At 43.1% G+C, this 19,218-nt stretch overlaps 1 protein-coding gene across 2 annotated transcripts in view; it reads left to right on the top strand.

The window, feature by feature from the left end:
- The first annotated feature begins 11,448 nt into the window (after positions 1 to 11,448).
- The window catches only part of MLF1 (myeloid leukemia factor 1), a 119,859-nt gene continuing 112,089 nt past the window's right edge, over positions 11,449 to 19,218 (top strand). Inside the window, exon 1 of one of the 2 annotated variants that reach the window (XM_073626096.1) lies at positions 11,449 to 11,632. In XM_073626096.1, coding sequence (XP_073482197.1) covers positions 11,586 to 11,632 — 47 coding nt within the window. In that variant the 5' untranslated portion in view covers positions 11,449 to 11,585. The remainder of the gene's footprint in view (positions 11,633 to 19,218) is intronic. The other variant, XM_073626097.1, reaches the window with a different exon arrangement.

Genomic DNA, 19,218 nt, shown 5'->3' on the forward strand with positions numbered 1-19,218 from the left:
GAGCTACCGAAAGCGCTTGCTTTAAGTCATTGCTGCCAAAGGAGGTTAAACCCGCTATTAAACTCCTATTGTTCACTTACTTTTTCCTCCAATACTGTGACTGTTTAATGTGTGTGTTCAATAAAGACACAAGAAAATTAGAAATGTTTGTGTGTTATCAGCTTATGCACATGGTGTTTGTCTATTTATGCGACTTATGGCTAGTAAACACAATAAGAATATTAGACGAATGATTGTTTTTTTTTAGCATGCTAGTCTCATATGGTAAACCAATGAAATAGTAAAGTTACGAAAACTCTCGTATGACAGAATAGAACTTCAGAAGTGTTATGTATTGTAATGTATTCTTTCATTTCCTTGTCAAATTTGTTTATTGAATTTTAACAATTAGTACACATAAGTACATATGGTGGCAGCAAAGAAAAGATCACATATATGGTAATAATATTGAGTTGTAGTTCCAACATAAACTAAAAGTAGTTTAACTAAAACAATTTTAGCATGGATCTAACTACTCAAAAGATTGCATAATACATTGTATAAGAATGGATAAAACCAACTTAGACCAGGTTAATATAAGATAACCTCAGATTAAAAAAAAAGGGTCTTAATTATTATCAAGAGTATAGTTTTTAAATAAATAAGTAAAAAAAAAAAAAATTTATCATGGAATCTAAAATCTTATACTACATATTGGAACTATGTACAATTGGTATAACCACTTGAGGTCCGGGCCATAGCCAAATGACGGCTACAGCGCGGACCTCAATTTCCGGGAGGCCGTCATGGGACGTCCTCCCCTGTGCACGCGCACCGCGCGCACCCTGCAGGGCGCGCGGTGTGCGCGCTGTGATCACCGAGTCACGGAGACTCGGATGATCACAGATCCGAGTAAGGGGTCAGTCCCGGCCCCTTACCATGTGATCAGCTGTCAGCCAATGACAGCTGATCACATGATGTAAACAAAACCTCGGTGATCGGTTTCGTTTTCTCCTCACGCTGACAGCGTGAGGAGGTAAAACAAGCCGATCACCGGCTTATGTCAAAGGGAATTCGGTCCCCAAGAGGAAGGAGGCACATATGCCTCATCTGTGCCAACAGGTGCCATCTGTCATTGCCACCTGCCAGTGCCCACAGTGCCCACAAGTGCCACATGTTAATGCCCATAAGTACCACCTATCAATGCCCACAAATGCCACCTATCAATGCCCACTAGTGGTGCCAATCAGTGCCACCTAGCAGTGCTGCCATCAATCAGTGCCCAATCAGTGCCCATCACCACCACCCATCAGTGCCCATCACCTCCACACATCAGTGCCCATCACTGCCACCTATCGGTGCCCATCAGTGCCGCCTCATCAGCGTACATCAACGAAGGAGAAAAATTACCTGTTTGCAAAATTTTATAACAAAATATAAAAAAAATATTTTTTTTTTTTTAAATTCTGTCTTTTTCATTTTTTTTTAACAAAAACTAAAAACCGCAGAGGTGATCAAATACCATCAAAAGAAAGCTCTATTTGTAGGAAAAAAATGATAAAAATTTTATTTGGGTACAGTGTTGTATGACCACGCAATTGTCATCCAAAGTGCGACAGCGCTAAAAGCTGAAAATTGGTCTGGACAGGAGGGGGGTTTAAGTGCCCAGTAAGCAAGTGGTTAATGATAACCAAGGAAATAAAAGTTCTGCTACCAGAACTATTTAAAGAGTGAATTGAAAGAGGAGAGAGAGAATAGGGCTGGCCATACATGGGTCTTATTTCGAAAGAATTCTCTTTTGAAAATCAGAAAATTTGTGCGTTTTGTGATCCGATGATGCCATCATTGATTTCCAAATTTGGCCAACCAAGCCTTCAATTTCACCTCATGTTGCTACAGAAAAGAATTTTCGTGGCTTGGAATCTTCTTTTCTTTCCGGGAATTTTCTTTTCTTGCACATGCTCATTTCTTTTTCGATTACATTTCTGGCACGATTCTCCCATCATTGATTAGAAAATCGTTTGTTTTTCAAAAAGTTTCCAACATGTCCGATTACTCAAATTCAATGGCCGCACGAAAATCGGCTGCTGCAGCCAACTAATGGTGTGAAAAATGAAAGAAAATTCTTAGATAAGATTTTCGCAAGAAAATTATTTTCGAAATTCGACCCATGTATGGCTTGCCTAGGGGAAAAAAAGTAGAAGGTATTCTTTCATTTCCAAGCATGCGTGATTTTGGTCACACATTCTGTTATCGTACAAATACTACACTAATTGCACGGAAATGTACATCCTGTTAGAGCTGCACGATTAATCGTTAAGAATCAAAATTGCGATCCTTTTCCCTTCCTGATCTTCAAAACAGCATGTCACGATCTTTCTAACAAGTACAGAGAGTTCTCACAGCTGGAAAAAAAAAAATCCAGGCAGCCTGCCAAGTTTTATCACAACAGGCAAATAAGTAAAAACAAAGTATCTTTCTGTTCTTTTATCAAAGGAAAGAACTTCAGCATGTAGATGAGGGAAGTTTAACCATTTAAAGACAAAACTTTTTCTGACATTTGTTGCTTACAAGTAAAAATCATTATTTTCTGCTAGAAAATTACTTGGAGCACCCAAATATGATATATATATTTTTTTTAGCAGAGACTCTTAAGAATAAAATGGTGGTTGTTGCAATATTTTATGTCACACAGAATGTGCGCAGCGTTTTTTCAAACGCATTTTAAAAAAAAAAAATACACTTTAATTTAAAATAAAAAAACGAGTAAAGTTAGCCTAATGTTTTTGTATAATGTTGCAATAAGGGGTTAAATGCTGTGTTACATTTATTCATAGGTTCATTCATATATTTACCCTTTCAGATATGTGGTCATTAAATGCAAGGATTAAAACACACAACACACAAAGAATATAATAAAGGAGATTTACTTAGCTTCGATTAAAGAGGGAGTAAACTCTCCCGCTCTGATGCTTCTTTTCATTTAGTCCATTATAATAAGTAATTTTCAAACTATAGCCACTGTAATCCAGCCCAAATCGCAAATTACTTACTGTTTTAAGAAACTTTAAAAAACTTGTTTCCAGTGGTAAGACAGCGCCATCTTAAGTATTGTTTTATGAGTCCACAGTAGAGTGTATTTCCGCCCTTACATTGAGCACTTTGTGTACTGTTAACCAAACCTCCTTCTCAATCCAACATTTCTATGGCAACCCTGCTTCCCTGCTCATAGCTGACTTGTTTTATTTAATAGTATTTACTTGTGCCGATTATCTAGTGTTTGCCTATGTCAGTCTTATCAGCTTCAGCTGAAAAGACTGCAGTAATGCTGTCTGATGCCTTTTTTTCCACTGCATGTGATGTCACATGGTCACATGGGGTGTAGTAGGAAGCTCTGAGTGATTATGCAGTCTTGTGGGATTTCAGTGTTGTGCTGTAGGAGGTCCTGATAATAGATAGACAAGCAAACAGAGTGTGCCGTAAATCAGGGGAGATCTGGGCATGCTCAGTGACGTCATTCTAAGGAGGGGAGAGAGAGTAAAGAAAGAGGGGAAGTGAGGGGAGACGGGGGAAGGGGGTAAGGGGAAATATTCCCCGTGGTCATGGAGTGTTCAAAGAAGGTGCAGCTGAGCTGTATCTGTAATATTGTTATCTGCCCTGCATATATAGGTTAGGAGTTGAGTTTACCTTATGAAAGGTCAGTTAGTGTAGCCTCTCGCCTTCACTTGAGTATATAAACATGTTCCACAGCTGCCATGTCTTGGAGAACTTCTCCTGTTTGTTTTGTGCAGTGTGGATGAGATCTTCCATTCTTTTGATTTCCTCTACTTTTTTCAACCATAGGTCTATGGTTGGTGGACTTGTGGATTTCCATTGCAGTGGGATACAGGCTTTAGCTGCGTCTATAAGGTGTCTGATCACTGAATTTTTGTACGTCTTTGTAGGGATGTCTGATGCGTGTAGGAGAAAGAGTGCTGGGTTGTCCCTGATGTTGTAGTCCGTGAATTTTCGTACTCTCTCCCGTATTGTTTGCCAAAAGTTCGCCAGTCTGGGGCACGACCAGAAAATATGCAGCAATGTCCCTCTTTCTGTCTGGCATCGCCAACAGAGGTCAGATGTTGTCGGGAAGAATTTGTGTAACAGTGCTGGGGTTCTGTACCAGTGAGTGAGAATTTTGTAGTTTGTCTCTTGAGTTTTGGCGCAGATAAAAGACTTGTGTGTAAACCTAAGGATTTGCTGTCTCTTGTTTATGTTAAAGTTGCAGTCTAGTGCTTTTTCCCATTTAAGCAAGCCCGGTGCGACAAAGTCCGTTGGTGGTGTATTTAAAAGGTTATATGTCAGAGAGAGCGTGTGTGGTACCACCCCTGAGGTGGAACATAATTCTTCAAATGTGGTGAGAGTTTGGACGTTCGAGGGAGGTTGGATGGATTTTAGAAAATGGCTCAACTGAGACGCCCTCAGGAAGTCTAGGCGAAACAGGCCCATGGGGTCAGAGAATTCTGTAGCAGTTTTCCAGTGTCCTCCAGAGCTAAAGTGGGAAGCTTGGTGTAGACCTGACTCTGCCAGATCCCCGGAGACTGCATCCTGCAAACCTGGTGTAAGTAGTGGGTTCCCCAATATTGGGTAAAGAGGGGAATTTGGCGAAATTAAGTTTGCCCGTGAGAGAAGCTGGGCACAGATTTGTATAGTTGTCCCTATTAGTGGGTGTCTCTTAGTCCCTATTGGCATATCTGAATGACACCATGGAGCCCTCCGGAGGGGAACTGTACTTTGATCTTGTTCCATTTGGGCCCAGAGTTTGGTTTCTCGGTGACGACACCAATCCACCATTCTTCCCAAATGAACTGCCTGGTAGTAGGTATGGACATCTGGCAGTGCCAGGCCACCGTGTTGTTTGGGGAGAACATGTATTTTGTTTGTAAGTCGTGGTCTTTGTTTGGCCCATACGAATTCCGTGAATAACGACTGTACTTGCCTGAAATAGGTTGTGGGTATGGTTACGGGCAGGGCCTGCATAAGATAGAGGAATTTGGGGAGTATGGACATTTTTAGTATGTTACATCGTCCCAACCAGGCGTGTAGTCCCGTGACCCAATTATTTAAAAGTGATTTGACCGTCTTTAATAGTGACGGGAAATTTAGTGTATAGAGCTGCGAGAGTGTTTGGGGATTCGTGTACCTAGGTACTTCAGTGCCGTATTGGTCCATCGCAGGTGGAAGCTGGATTGGAGATGTAGAAGCCTTGAATGTGGTATTCCCACCCCCATGGCTTCTGATTTGGTGAGGTTGATCTTCAGATTGGAGAGGGTACCGTATATGTCAAATTCCCTAAGTAGGTTCGGGAGTGATGTTGTTGGTTTTGTAATTGAGAACATAAGGTCATCCGCGTACGCGGACACTTTATATTGGGTTTGGTTTATCGTTACTCCCGAGATGTTGGGGTTTAGTCGAACGTGGCACAGAAAGGGTTCGAGAGATAGCGCAAAGAGGAGGGGTGAGAGAGGGCACCCCTGCCTCGTCCCATTGGTGATTGGGAACAGGTCTGATGTTACTCTGTTTGCCCTGACTCTAGATGTCGGTGTCGTATAAACTGCTTTTATCCATCTCATCATGGTGTTGCCTATTCCTACGCGTCGAAGTGTTTCAAACATAAAAGACCAGTTTACGCGGTCAAACGCCTTTTCGGCGTCAGTACTTATGAAAACACTCGGTGTGTTCGTGAGATTGGCCGTGTGGTTCAGGTTCAGGACCTTAATGGTGTTATCCCGTGCTTCCCTGGTTGGCACAAACCCCACTTGGTCTAAATGTATTAACTGGGGCAGGTGAAGTTGTAGTCTGGTAGCTATTATTTTGGTGAACAATTTTAGGTCCGTATTGAGTAGGGAGATTGGGCGGTAACTTCCGCATTGTGTCAGGTCTTTCCCTTCCTTAGGAATGACCAATATCTGGGCCTGCAGTGTGGAACTGTGACACATGCTCCCCTCATTATGGTTATTAAACAGTTTTAGCAAGTGGTTTCCCAGGGATGGTAGTAATGCTTTATAAAATTGAATTGTGAGGCAGTCCGGGCCAGGAGCTTTCCCTGATTTGGTGTTGCTTGTTGCTAACTGCACCTCAGGCAATGTAATAGGTTCTTCTAAAATGTCACGTGTTTCAGTCGATAAGGTGGGCATTAGAGAGTTAGGTATTCTGTCATCTGCTCCGGTGTCTGTTGCGTCATGGATAAGTTATATAATTTCTCATAGTAAGATTTTAATATATTTATAATTTGTTGGGGCAGATTCATTTTTTGGCCTGCGGGGGAAGTCACGTATGGTATATAGGATGCTAATTTTTGAGCTCGTAGGGATTGTGCTAGTAATCTGCCACATTTGTTTCCTGATTCATACACTTTTTTCCGGGAGATTTGCAGTGCTGCTTTAGTTTTAAAGTGGAGTAAGTCCTTAAATTTGTTGGGGCAGATTCATTTTTTGGCCTGCGGGGGAAGTCACGTATGGTATATAGGATGCTAACTTTTGAGCTCGTAGGGATTGTGCTAGTAATCTGCCACATTTGTTTCCTGATTCATACACTTTTTTCCGGGAGATTTGCAGTGCTGCTTTAGTTTTAAAGTGGAGTAAGTCCATAATCTGCGTACGAATCATGTCAAGTTCGGCTCCTAATTGTCTAGTCTGATTCTGTTTATGTGCGGCTTCGAGCGTCTGTAGTTTGTTAATTAGTAAGGTCATTTGTGCAGTCCTCATTTTTTTAAGTCTCGCCCCATGTTTTATGAGAATCCCCCGTATCACTGCCTTGTGGGCTTCCCAAACCAGGCCCGTGTCATCATCTGAGGAGTTGTTGGCCTGAAAATAATGTGTGATTTCCCTTGCTATATCAGCTAGTATCTCCAGGTCTTGTAGGAGGCTCTCATTAAGTCTCCATGGTTTCCTTTGTCCCCTGTGGAAATCCATCAAAGCGTATCGCATCATGACTGGGACATGGTCTGACCATGTGATGGACCCCATAGTGGCGCCCCTGACTGCCTGTAGCTGTCCATGTGGTATGAAAAGGTAGTCTATGCGTGAGTAGGAGTGATGTGGGTGGGAATAAAATGTGTAATCCCATTCCCCAGGGTGTAGGAGGCGCCAGACATCTATCAATTGTGCGGTATGCAGAGCTGCATGTATCATTTTGCGTGCTCCACGGGATGTGGAAGAAATCCCCATCGAGGTGTCTTCTGTAGGGATCAGGGCGGTATTAAGATCACCTCCCATAATGAGTTGGCCTTCAGAGAAAGTTTGGAGTAGTTTAAGATGTATCCTGATGAAGACATCTTGTTGGCAGTTTGGGGCATAGAGATTAGCTATAGTTACCTTCACATCTCCTATCATGCCTTTAAGGAAGAGATATCTTCCCATCGGGTCTGTTTTTATGGCAAGCAGAGACCATGGTACTCTAGCTGAAATCTGGATGGACACCCCTCTAGACTTGGTCTTTGAGTATGTAGAGTGGTACACTGTCGGGTAAAATCTATTCTTTAAGATAGGAAAAGCATTTTCCCGAAAGTGAGTCTCTTGTAGTAGGACAATGTCCGCTTTTATGCGTTTCATGTCGTTTTGTAGCATTCGACGTTTTTCAGGGACGTTAAGTCCTTTTACGTTCAAAGTAACAATGTGGAGTTCATCCATGATCGCGGTGAGTTGGGGGGAGGGTGAAGAGTGGATTGGGAAGAGAGAAAAGTAGTGGGGTTGTGAGAGAAGAGGGGAGACAAATAGAGGCAAGAAAAAGAAAAAAGAAAAACGAGGGTGATCAGCCCTCTAGAAGCAGTGTTAGAAAATCTAGCGTATTAGCAAAATATTGCTTACACGCTCTTCATGGAGGCCTGAGTAATGAGCGTAGGCCTAGGTGGGAGTGTGTTCAGCAAGGGTCGTGGGAGATTTCCGGTTGCCGCCCGTATCCCTCCCGGCCCTTCTTGTGTATGTAGGAGTAGGCAGATATGGATTTCCTGGCAGCACCGGTGATATAAGTTGAATAGGTATGGGACTTATAACATAGAGAGGTCTTATATAGAACTTACAACTGTCTAACACAAACAGTGTAAACAAAAAATCAAACATAATAATTATGCAGGTTGAACATTTAACTGAATCATCCCCCAAGCTTGCGTATTTAGAAGATACCCCTTCACAACATTCTACCGTTCGCTTCACCTGGATAAGACATACGACTGCGCTATACCCTGTTAAAGACAAGCATCCATGTTCACACGCTGGTAGCAGGGGTGCAGAACTCTTACCAACCGTCCGGGTGGGAATCTGCTTGTACTCACGGTAGCAGTCAGGTTGTAAGGAGAGAAAAGTTAAATTATTAGAGCGTGTAATTAGTTGTTATGCGCCGTACGGTATCTTCTCCAGTAAGTCAAACCTCGCTAGAAGTTGGGCATATAAGCTTGTACTCCACTATGGATTAGCCTTAAAGATCCGGTGGGATAGACACAGGACTAGCTCCCAGGGCAAGAGAGCATCTGACGTGCATCTGTGCATATCTCGTTGGATAATAGGAGGGTATAAGTCACTTCGTTTCTCCATGTGGTACCGTATCGGGTAATCGAACAACAAAAACCAAGAGCTATAACAAAAAAAAAAAAAAAAGAAAAAGGGAAAAAGCAATAAAACTGTGGCCTCCACTGTATCCCAATGTTCCCGGGTGATATTTCAGGGGGGTGTATCTCATTCCGTAGGACAGTACAGTTTTCCCATATAGTAACTCAAGGGGGGTTAACAATAAAGCCACAAAGTATGCCCGTCAGGTCAAAGTATGAGGATGCCTGCCTTCAGTGGGGTCCCGGGATCACAACAAAGGCATTAGGGGCTGGTAGTCTGGAAGGGTCTATCATCAGATGAGTGTCAGATCTTGGGGGATAGCATTAAAAGTGACATGACCTCAATTCCTGCATTTTGGTCTTAAGTAATTAGAGAAGTAATATAATTATGACTCACATGACCTGTTGATATTAGGGGCTCGAGAACGGCCCCGCTGACTCCGAGAGCGGGCAGGCTGGTATGGTCTGTTTGCAGTCAAGCCTGTACGGCCCGTCGGTCTCGGTATCTTCATCAACCAGTTCGGTACTGGAACTGGGTCAGATCCCAAAAAGGTGAAAAAGGCTGGGAGGTCTGCCGGCGAGCGCAATGTGAATGATGATTCGTCGGAGCGGAATATAACCGCCAGGGGATAACCCCATCTGTAAGTGCATCCACGACGTCTAGCTGCTTCCAGTGCCGGTTTCAGCATAGCTCGGCGTTGTAAAGTTGCTCTGGAGACGTCCGATAGTATCCGTATATGTGCTCCGTCGAAATCAATGTTGCCATTTTCCCAAGCTCTTTGTAGAATGATCTCTTTTTGGGCATAACGGTGCAGACGGCATAGTACGTCTCGGGGTCTCGTGGGGTCCGTAGATTTTGGGCCCAGAGTACGATGTACCCTGTCGATTTCTAAGGTGGGTGCTGGATTCTCCAGCAGTCTGTGGAATATAGCAGTAACTGTTTCCACAAGGTCTTCGGAACCTGTGACCTCTGGGATCCCCCGTAGCCGCAGGTTGTTACGGCGGCTACGATCTTCCATTTCTTCTAGATGGAGCTGCATCTCTTGAACCTCCATAGCCTGGGACTCACATGTCTGCTCCAGGGACAGCACCCGGGATTCCAGATCAGAGGTCAGATTCTCACCAGCGGTCACATGGGTATTGATTGCGTGGAGCTCTGTTTTAACTTCTTGTATATCCCTACTGTGAGCTTCCTCCACCCACTGGATTAGGCTTTCAATGTCTGCCCTCGTGGGTAGGGCCTGCATCATGGCGCGGAGGTCATCCACTAGACGGAATTGGCTGTGGGGGGGGCCTGTCGACCCCTATCGGGACGCAGCTGGGGTCCCCATGTGTGGCTCTGTCTCCGAAGAGGGTGTAGAAGAGGACTGTGACATAGTAGTGCCGTTCTCAGCACGGGGCGTACGGAGTGAACGCGGGGCCGACACAATGGCGTCCGGAGATATCTCCTGCCTGCCTCTGAAGTATCTCTGGATACCGAGTGGGGTAGCTGGGTTACTTGTCCCTCTTGTTGTCGCCCAGGTCCTGTAGCGGTTCTGAGTGCTCATGCCGTGTCTCCGTGTAATAAAAGTTGTCTGTTAGGCCGGGATAGGTCGGGTCGAACCGGGAGCTCCTTCACCACGCGTCTTTACCCGGCCATTGCTAAGACACGCCCCCGTGATTCTCATTTTAGCCAGAATCGTGCAACTCTATATCCTGTGAAACATGTTCATGCCTGTCCCTCCGGATAATTCCACATTAACTGTCGTGATCAGCTCCTGAAAGCTGGGTACTAACGATCAGATTATCAGACAATTGCTTGGAAAAGCGGTATTTTTTGTCCGATTTTCTCATCGCATGTAGAAGGCAGAAGATGAGGATCAGATCACATTTTATGGCAAATTGCTGCAGAAAACCAGCTCCTTCCAGGAGGGCGGCTCACATACTTTTTCTTTCAACTGTAGATTTTTCCTTTGGAAAGTATACTGTACACAGTGTTGCCAACCGCCAGTAAAAAATGGGCACTTTTCTCCTGCCAGTAAATACCAGTGAAAGAAAAAGGTTGCCATTAAAAAATATGGCTGTGACGCTTGGTCGAGACCATCCGAGTGCCTACTACAGCGTGTTTGGACTGTGACGACAGTGTGTCGGATGAAGTCATGGTGCAAGGGAACGGAGCAGCCGGAGCCTCATGTGCAGGTCTGTGGAACGAGAGGAAAGCAAGCTGGGAGTGGACTGGAGGGACCACTTGGCATGGAGAGAGAGGGTCATTGTGACTCAGGAGGGGACATCCTGTTGGTGAGGTGTCATCATCATCTGTGCTGCTGCACACTGCTGTCAGTGTCACTGGGAGAGTCAATTGCATGTGTGTGTGCTGCCCATTCTAATTTCTTGCCCTCTTGATTCCTGTCCCTGAGCTACTTATTTACTATATCGAAAATAAAATAAGAAATATGTTTTTGCCTTAATATCTACCTTAAATCATTTTACTTATTGCATATTGTACTTGTTTGTAGTCTAAATACTGAAATTTTCACTTAAAACATTATGTATTATCATTTTGTAACTTTTAAATATGGCAGAAAAAACGTGACTGTGCCAGTAAATTGTGGGTGTTGTGTCAGTAAATTTCAATCTGGTAGGTTGGCAACACTGACTGTACAGATAAAAGAGAGCCGAGCCTGACACACACAGATGGTCCAGATGAATCCTCAGCGTTACTTTCCTATATTCGGAGTTGATGTATATGGGATATTGAGGGCTGTTAATACCCAGGCAGTCTGTATTTATCCCCTATGCACTAAAGTCTGTCCGGCCGTCATTTCTAGTTATTTCCATCCCTGCCCTCTTGGCAATGACTCTGTTGACAGCGGTTGCCATTGAGACAGAAGAAGCTCCAGAGCTTTCTGCATGAGGCTGAGCAGCCAATCAGGATGCCGGCAGCGGGTCATGTGAGGCGGTGGTGGATTATACACCGTGCAGCCAGGCTTGCTGGGTTTTAGTTCGGAGCTGAGCTGGACTCGGTGCTGGAGGGACGAGCGGGAAGATGTTCGGGAGCCTGCTCAGAGACTTCGACGAAGACCCGTTCTTTTCGTGAGTCCATTACATGTGTGGACCTGTACATGTGTGACCTGTACTGAGCTTCGTGCTGCTGTGGGGCTACAACCCATTGCAAGTTCTAGCCTGTATGTGTATGCGAGAATTCTAGCTGTATGCTATTTGTGGAAGTGTAAAGGAATAGAATGAAGTGTATATCTGCTTCTTTCACTGTAATTCGTGTCACTTTGTGGAGAAGCTTTCTTATGCAGCACACCGCACCGCCTCATAATGCATCCACTCCAAGCAAGTGTCATTTTGTGACGCTTCCATAAAGTTGGGGGGAAAAAAAAAGTAAACAGTGCCTTGCATTGACCACTGTGCAAAGTATTGCCCCCCATTATAGAGGTCAGCCCATACGTGGTTTAGGCTTCATTCACACAGCCATAATCATGTTACTGATCTTTTTAAGCCCTGCACACGCGATCCGAAAAACGTACGGAAAAATACCGCGATCGTACGATAATTGGATCGTTAGTACAGAGATTTTCGAGAGCGGAACAGTTCATCCGATTATTATTCTATGAGACGTGCAGGAAAAAAAAAATTGGTACGATGCCAGATTGTACGATTTTTGTTTAACCAGTATAGCTATTGTTCAAAAATGCATTACAACACATGACATCGCTTCTGAATTTTTTTTTGGTCGTATGGGAATTTTCATGACTTTTTAGTAAAATCATCAGAATCGATCTGAGATTATCATGCCAAAAAAAAAAGAACGATTGTTCGTCCAGTAATCTCATCGTGTGTACTGGGCATTAGGAAATCTCCTGGGTAATGATAGCCACTTCAGCTGCGGAGGGTTTTACCCCCCCTTCATGACCAGGCCATTTACTTTAACTGATAATTGCGCGGTCATGCAACACTGTACACAAACAAAATATATCTTTTTTTTTTTTTTTTTTTTTAAACAAAAGAAGAGCTTTCTTTTGATGGTATTTGATCACCTCTGCGTTTTTTTTTTTTTTTTTTTTTTTATAATTTGTTTCCCTTTTTGTTTAGACTTAATTTACACATTTACAAACGCGTATATATATGCATACACGCGTAAACCGTATGTTCATAGAAGCAGGTTTTTCGATTCTGTGTTAAGAATCTGAAAGTGGCTCATGTTTACATCCCCTGTGTGAATGGGTCCATTGAAAACATTGCAGATATGTTCAGATCTGTAATTCAAGTGCTTGTTACCCCAGCATTTCATATTCCTGATACGTGTCTGCTGTGCCATGTACTTGTGTTAAAAGAAGTATCCTGTTCTCTTTGTATTGCTTCCTTTGTGTGAAATCCCTGGTGTTCCTGCAAGTCCCTCTGCTTTCCTGTTAAAAACTGACCACACTAAGCAGGAGAACACACCGTGGCCAGTTCTCTAGCAATGCTAGGATCTCAGTGTCCAATGATCAGACTTATCCTGACACCCCCCCCACTGCACAGCCTTTCACTGGGAAGCTCAGTGTGTTGCTGCTTCTCCTCCCCCCAGCACTTATGCAGCTGAGAGCAGAGGGAATGCAGTCACATAAAAAAAGGTGGAAAGTGTAGATAAAATTCCTATTTTAAACTGTTTTACAAGGTAATTGCTTACATTCACTCAGTGTGCTGCTGTTTCTCCACCGCATGTGTGCGTGCAGATAGATACCTATACACAAATGTTTTGCCTTTAATTTCTATTTTAACCAATTCAGCCCCAGAAGGATTTGCCCTCTTAATGACCAGGCCATTTTTTGCAATACGGCACTGCATTGCTTTAACTGACAATTGTGCAACTTTGTACCCAAACAGAATTGACCTTTTTTGACAAATAGAGCTTTCTTTTGGCGGTATTTGCTCATCTCTGCGTTTTTTTTTATTGTTTGTGCTAGAAACAAAAAAAGAGCGACAATTTTGAAAAAAAAACAATATTTTTTACTTTTTGCTATAATAAATATCCCCCCAAAAATGTAAAAAAAACAAATTTGTTCATCAGTTTAGGCCAATATGTATTCTTCTACATATTTTTGGTAAAAAAAATCGCAATAGGCGTAATATTGGTTTGCACAAAAGTTATAGCGTCTATTATATATTATACTAGTAATGGCTGTGATTTTTAGCAGGACTGCGACATTGCGTCGGACAGATTGTACACTTTTGAGACTTTTTTTTTTTTGGGGGACCACTGACATTTATACAGCGATCAGTGCTATAAAAATGCACTGATTACTGTATAAATGTCACTGGCAGGGAAGGGGTTAACACTAGGGGGCGGTCAAGGGGTTAAGTGTGTTTCTAACTATGAGGGGATGGGACTGACTAGAGGAGGAGCCAGATCACTGTTTCTACTTAGCAGGAACACACAATCTGTCTCTCCTCCCCTGTCAGAACAGGAATTTGTGTGTTTACACACACAAATCCCTGTTCTGGCTCCCACGGGTGGCCGGAGGCAATTGCGCCCGCTGGCCATGCGCATCGGGTCCCCCACTCTGCAGTGGGCGCAAGCCTGCTATAGCTCTTAAGGGAGCTGCTGTATGGCGATTCACGCAGTGGTGCCACTCTGCCGCCATATATCGGCGTGAGCCGGTCGGCAAGTGGTTAAACAGTTTAAGGTAATTGTATACATTCACTTTAAAAAAACAAAATGGCCATGTGAATGAGGCCCAAGTGTGCAAGTATGAATGAGTCCGTCGTTGTCTTTAACCACTTGCCGACTGGCTCACGCACATTTACGTCGGCAAAGTGGTTAGTTCACGCGAAACCCAGTACCCATACGTCGGCTCCTTTTAAGAGCCATAGCGTGCGCCTGCTGCACGGTTGGGGACCCGTTGCATGTGGCCGGCGGGCACAATTGTCGCCGGCCACCCGCGGGCATCAGCGCCAGAACAGGGATTTGTGTATGTAAACGCACAAATCCTCATTTTGACAGGAGAGAAGAGACAAATCTGCTGTTCATAGTAATTACGAACAGCGATATGTCTCCTCCAGTCAGTCCCATTTTCTCACAGTTGGATACATTCACGAGGGAACACATTTAACCCCTTGATCGCCAACTAGTGTTAACCCCTTCCCTGCCAGTGACATTTACACAGTAATCAGTGCATTTTTATAGCTCTGATCGCTGTATAAATGTCCTATCTGTCCGCCGCAATCCTGTAAAAATTGCAGATCAGCGCCATTACTAGTAAAAATAATAATAATAATGCCATAAATCTATCCCGTATTTTGTAGACGCTATAACTTTTGCGCAAACCAATAAATATACGCTTATTGCGATATTTTTTACCAAAAATATGTAGAAGAATATGTATCGACCTAAACTGAGGAAAAAATTTGTTTTTTAAAAAAAAAAAAAATTTGGTTATTTATTATAGCAAAAAGTAAAAAATATTGTGTTTTTATCAAACTTGTCACTCTTGTTTTGTTTATAGCACAAGAAATATACACTTATTGCAATTTTTTATTTTTTTTTTTTCAAAAAAAAATATGTAGAATACATATTGGCCTAAACTGATGAATAAATTAGTTAAAAAAAAAAAAAACATTTTTGGGGAATATTTATTATAGCAAAAAGTAAAAAATATTGTTTTTGTTTTTTTTCAAAATTGTCTCTTTTTTTGTTTATAACGCAAAAAATAAAAACCGCAGAGGTGATCAAATACCACCAAAAGAAAGCTCTATTTGTGTGAAAAAAAGGACGTCAATTTTGTTTGCGTACAGCATCTCATGACCACGCAATTGTCAATTAAAGCAACGCAGTGCTGTATCGCAAAAAATGGCCTGGTCATTAAGGGGAAAATCTGCCGGGGCTGAAGTGGTTAAAGCTGAACTAAACCCATCGATTTAGGGCCAATTCACACAAAGTGCAGTGACAGACATTTTGCCACATGGTAAAACGTCTGTCACTGCAGGGACACAGGAAACAGTTGTTTCCTATTTGTTACATTTACACTGCAACACAGCCTAGTGCTGAGCTAAAATGCGGACCTGTTGCATTTTATCGCAGCACACCGGCCCGAATTGCACTGTGATGTCAGGCAGCGCATCGCTACCTGACATTGTAGTGAATGAAGTGTATGTTTCGTACACTTCAAATAAAGCTGGTACAAAACAAAGAAAATAAATTAAAAGGGATGGTGTGCTCAATCTTTCACCAACATTCCTCCCTAGCCAACTGGCAATACAGCGCATCCAGAGCACTGAATTGCTCCAGCTGCTCTGCAATTGGAGCCCTTGCACATGATACTCCGGTTTGAGCATCTACTTTTTCAGACTTTTTTTTTTTTTTCATGTATTTGTGCATATTTACGCTCATTTTCGCGCACTTGTTCTCGTTCTGTACAATATGTAAATGGGCATTTGCATGTGTTTGTGTGTATTTGCGCGCATGAGGTGTAAATTACTAACCAAAAAAGCAGATTTTTCTATTTTCTTTCTTCTTCAGTAAAAAAAAAAAAAAAAAAAAGAATGCACGGCGTTTGTTCACGCACCTGTGTGCATAGGCACATTACAATTATTGGGCTGTATTTTAGCTCAGTATTAGCTCAATCTGCAGTGTGAATTGGCCCTTAATGGTTTCTCAGAACAGTTCCATTCAAGGCATTCTGGGGATAACTGTCATGGCTGCTTGTGCTCTCAACTGTCATCCTGTCAAATGGCTGGTGTCAGCTGATCACATGTGCAGCACCATGGCAGTGGTAGATCAAACTGACAGTAGAATGGCAGCTTCCTTGGCTGAAAAGGATAGGAGGGTTTGGTTCCGCTTTAAAGCCCAATTCTAGGAAAACTAAAACTCCTCTCTTGCAGAGGGGCTGCGCAGCCATGTGACCATGCAGACCATTGAGAAGCACATCTGAGACTGCTACTTCTGGTAAGGCGTTCCCAGAAGAAAGAAGAGCTTCTCATTGGTCAGTTCAGTCACACTGACCAATGAGCCCTTGCCATTGCAAGCATTATAGTGTACGGACTGCTACACCAGCAACGTGAGGCATCATGGCCTCTACGTACAACGGGGTCCAGAGGGGTAGCCAGGATATTTAGAGTTGTAACATTTTATTTTGTGGGTGGTCCCTGCATTCCCACATACAGTGCCATGCATACAATGCAATGCTATTGGCCTTCAGAGCGCCTTAGAGAAGAGGCTGTGGCAGCTGGTCTTATACTGTGGATAAGACATTAGATGAGTAAAGGTCCTTGTTACGTGTACCCTTCAAGCAATTAACATTGCAGTGTGGGGGGAGCCTCACTGCAAAGGAATTTATTTTGTTTTCCCCAGAGTTAAGCTTCAACCCCTTCTCTGGAGTCCTTTTTAAATAGAATGGCTTGGGGGTGGCAAGGATTGTGAACAAGTGACCCCTGTCACATGTTAAGAAGGATCAGCAATCATGAGATCAATGTCATAGTGGTCACATGATTGGAAGCCCATCATACTGACTACCAATCCGTAGTTCGGCCTAAGAGCTGTCTTCGACAGTTCAGTCTTTGTGCTGGGGGGCATTCTTTTAGCACATAAACACCGGATGTTCAGAGCGTCACCCACTGCACGCTTGCAGCACAAAGGCCGAGCTGCCTGCGCTATGTGCAGTGTGTGGGCATTAAAGCCTACCCTTTTACTGTCGCACATATGTGTTGGGCTGTCGTAAAGAGGATAAAGTTTAATGTATGTCCTGTAGTCTATGTTAATAGCATTACTACAGCAGTTTCTTTAATAACTCAATGTTATTACGTGTTTTTCCTGCCAGGATCAGGCAGGGTGTGTCAACACTGGTTGCATCAGCACATTCTCGTGTAGTTCATCATGGGTGAGAACTTGGGACCGACCAATATCGTTTTTTCGGTACCGATATTTCGGCAACCTCTCAGGCCAATATTATGTACATTTAAAAAAAAAATGTTTACACTTTATTTATTGCTGTCACAAGGAATGTAAACATCCCTTGTGACAGTAATAGGCAGTGACAGGTACTCTTTAATCAATAGGTCAATTTAGTCAATAAGACCCCAAACCCCTCCTTTGCACTTGAAAGTATTTAAAACGTCAAGATCAGCGTTTTTAAATATTTTCTATTTTTTAAAACTGGCACCTTTTTAAGATGCCAGTAATCCGGGAAGCTTCCGGGTTACTAGATCCGAGACCCGAACGAAGCATCGGCTTTGTTTGGCTAGTAACGGCTAGTTGCTTGGGCCTCCCGGTGGGACGGGAGAGCCCAGGTGAGTAGCAGAAGGCGGCGGGAGGGGGGATGTCCTAACAGTCGAGCAGCTGCTAAGCCGCATCGGTTGTTATTACAATAAAGCCGACTGTCCTCTCTAAAGAACGGTACCAGGTTAATGCCTGCAGCTGCATGCATCACCCCGGTAAAACCCCTTGAAGTAATATCTGTCTAGTTTGTGACCGATACCAATTTTTCGGAAAATGCTGATAGTGAGAACACTGTTGCCTAGCATAGAAAAGTAGTGATGTCACCATTAACCAGGAGGTGCTGGGTCATGTGGCCATAGATTTTTTTTTTTTTTTTAAGAAATGCTGCACATATGATGATGTTATTTTAAACTGCTTGTTGTATTCAGATATGCCATTTATAAGCTGAATTCAACTGCCACTACTTAGTTTGATGATAATAAAGGTGGAAGTAGTATTTGGCACAGGGCCAATCACCACTGTCCAGACAGAGGGTCGGGGGTCCTGCAGCCTCATAGAACAGTCAGAGGAGAATGAAAGCTCCTCCTACAAGCTTTAACCAGACACTCCTATAAGTCATAAGACTGCTATGTACTGCTGATGAGAAAAGGTATTTAGCAGTTTATATTTACTAAAACAATTGTATTTCCATGTTCTGTGTACTGTGGGAGACCAGATATAGTAAATGCAGAGTCCTGGATTTAGTAATACTTTAAGTCTTGGCAATCTTGTCAAGAGAGAATCTCATTCACAGGTGCCACTACAATTCCTGAGGTGACCCTTCACAGTCATAATACATGCTTGTCAATGATTCTCTTCTAGGATGTACCAGAGTGTTGCCACCATCACATAAAATGCTTGCTTACCTTAACGTATGGAACCTATATATGATACAGGTCTTAACATGCTGGTTTCAATGTACGGTGTCCCCTCCATCTCTCATGGGGACAATGGAATAGAGTATGTGTTAAAACCCCTGCCATGTTTTCATTGCTGCCTGTGTCCCCTTGTTCTGGTGACCATTGTTGCCGGATTAGAAAGTGTTGGAAAATAGCACATGCCCAGTAATATGGCTCTTGGAGGGTATTTTTCCTCACATTGGAGAGATTTCTTTTTACTTCCCTAGTGGAACACGGGCAGAAAGAAAAAAAAAAACTTTTATGATTAATTACAGCAGAAGCGGCCTGTGCCCCCTGTAGGTGGAAGTGCAGAATCGTGTGTGTGTGTGTGTATATACATGATCCTGCACAGGAGGGCCGCCCTGTAGCTGTAAATCTGCTATAGGGCAGACTGGAAGTGGTTAAAGTGGAGTTCCACCCACTTTTACAACTCTTCAGCACCCCTCACTAAACTGTGCACTGTAAACGAATTGGATATTTTTTTATTTTTTTTCTCAGCACCTACTGTATATCTGCTGTATTCATTTTTCACTTCCTCC

The sequence above is a fragment of the Aquarana catesbeiana genome, linkage group LG04 (genome assembly GCF_042186555.1).
Source record: "Aquarana catesbeiana isolate 2022-GZ linkage group LG04, ASM4218655v1, whole genome shotgun sequence".
In the NCBI taxonomy this organism is placed as follows: Eukaryota; Metazoa; Chordata; class Amphibia; order Anura; family Ranidae; genus Aquarana; species Aquarana catesbeiana.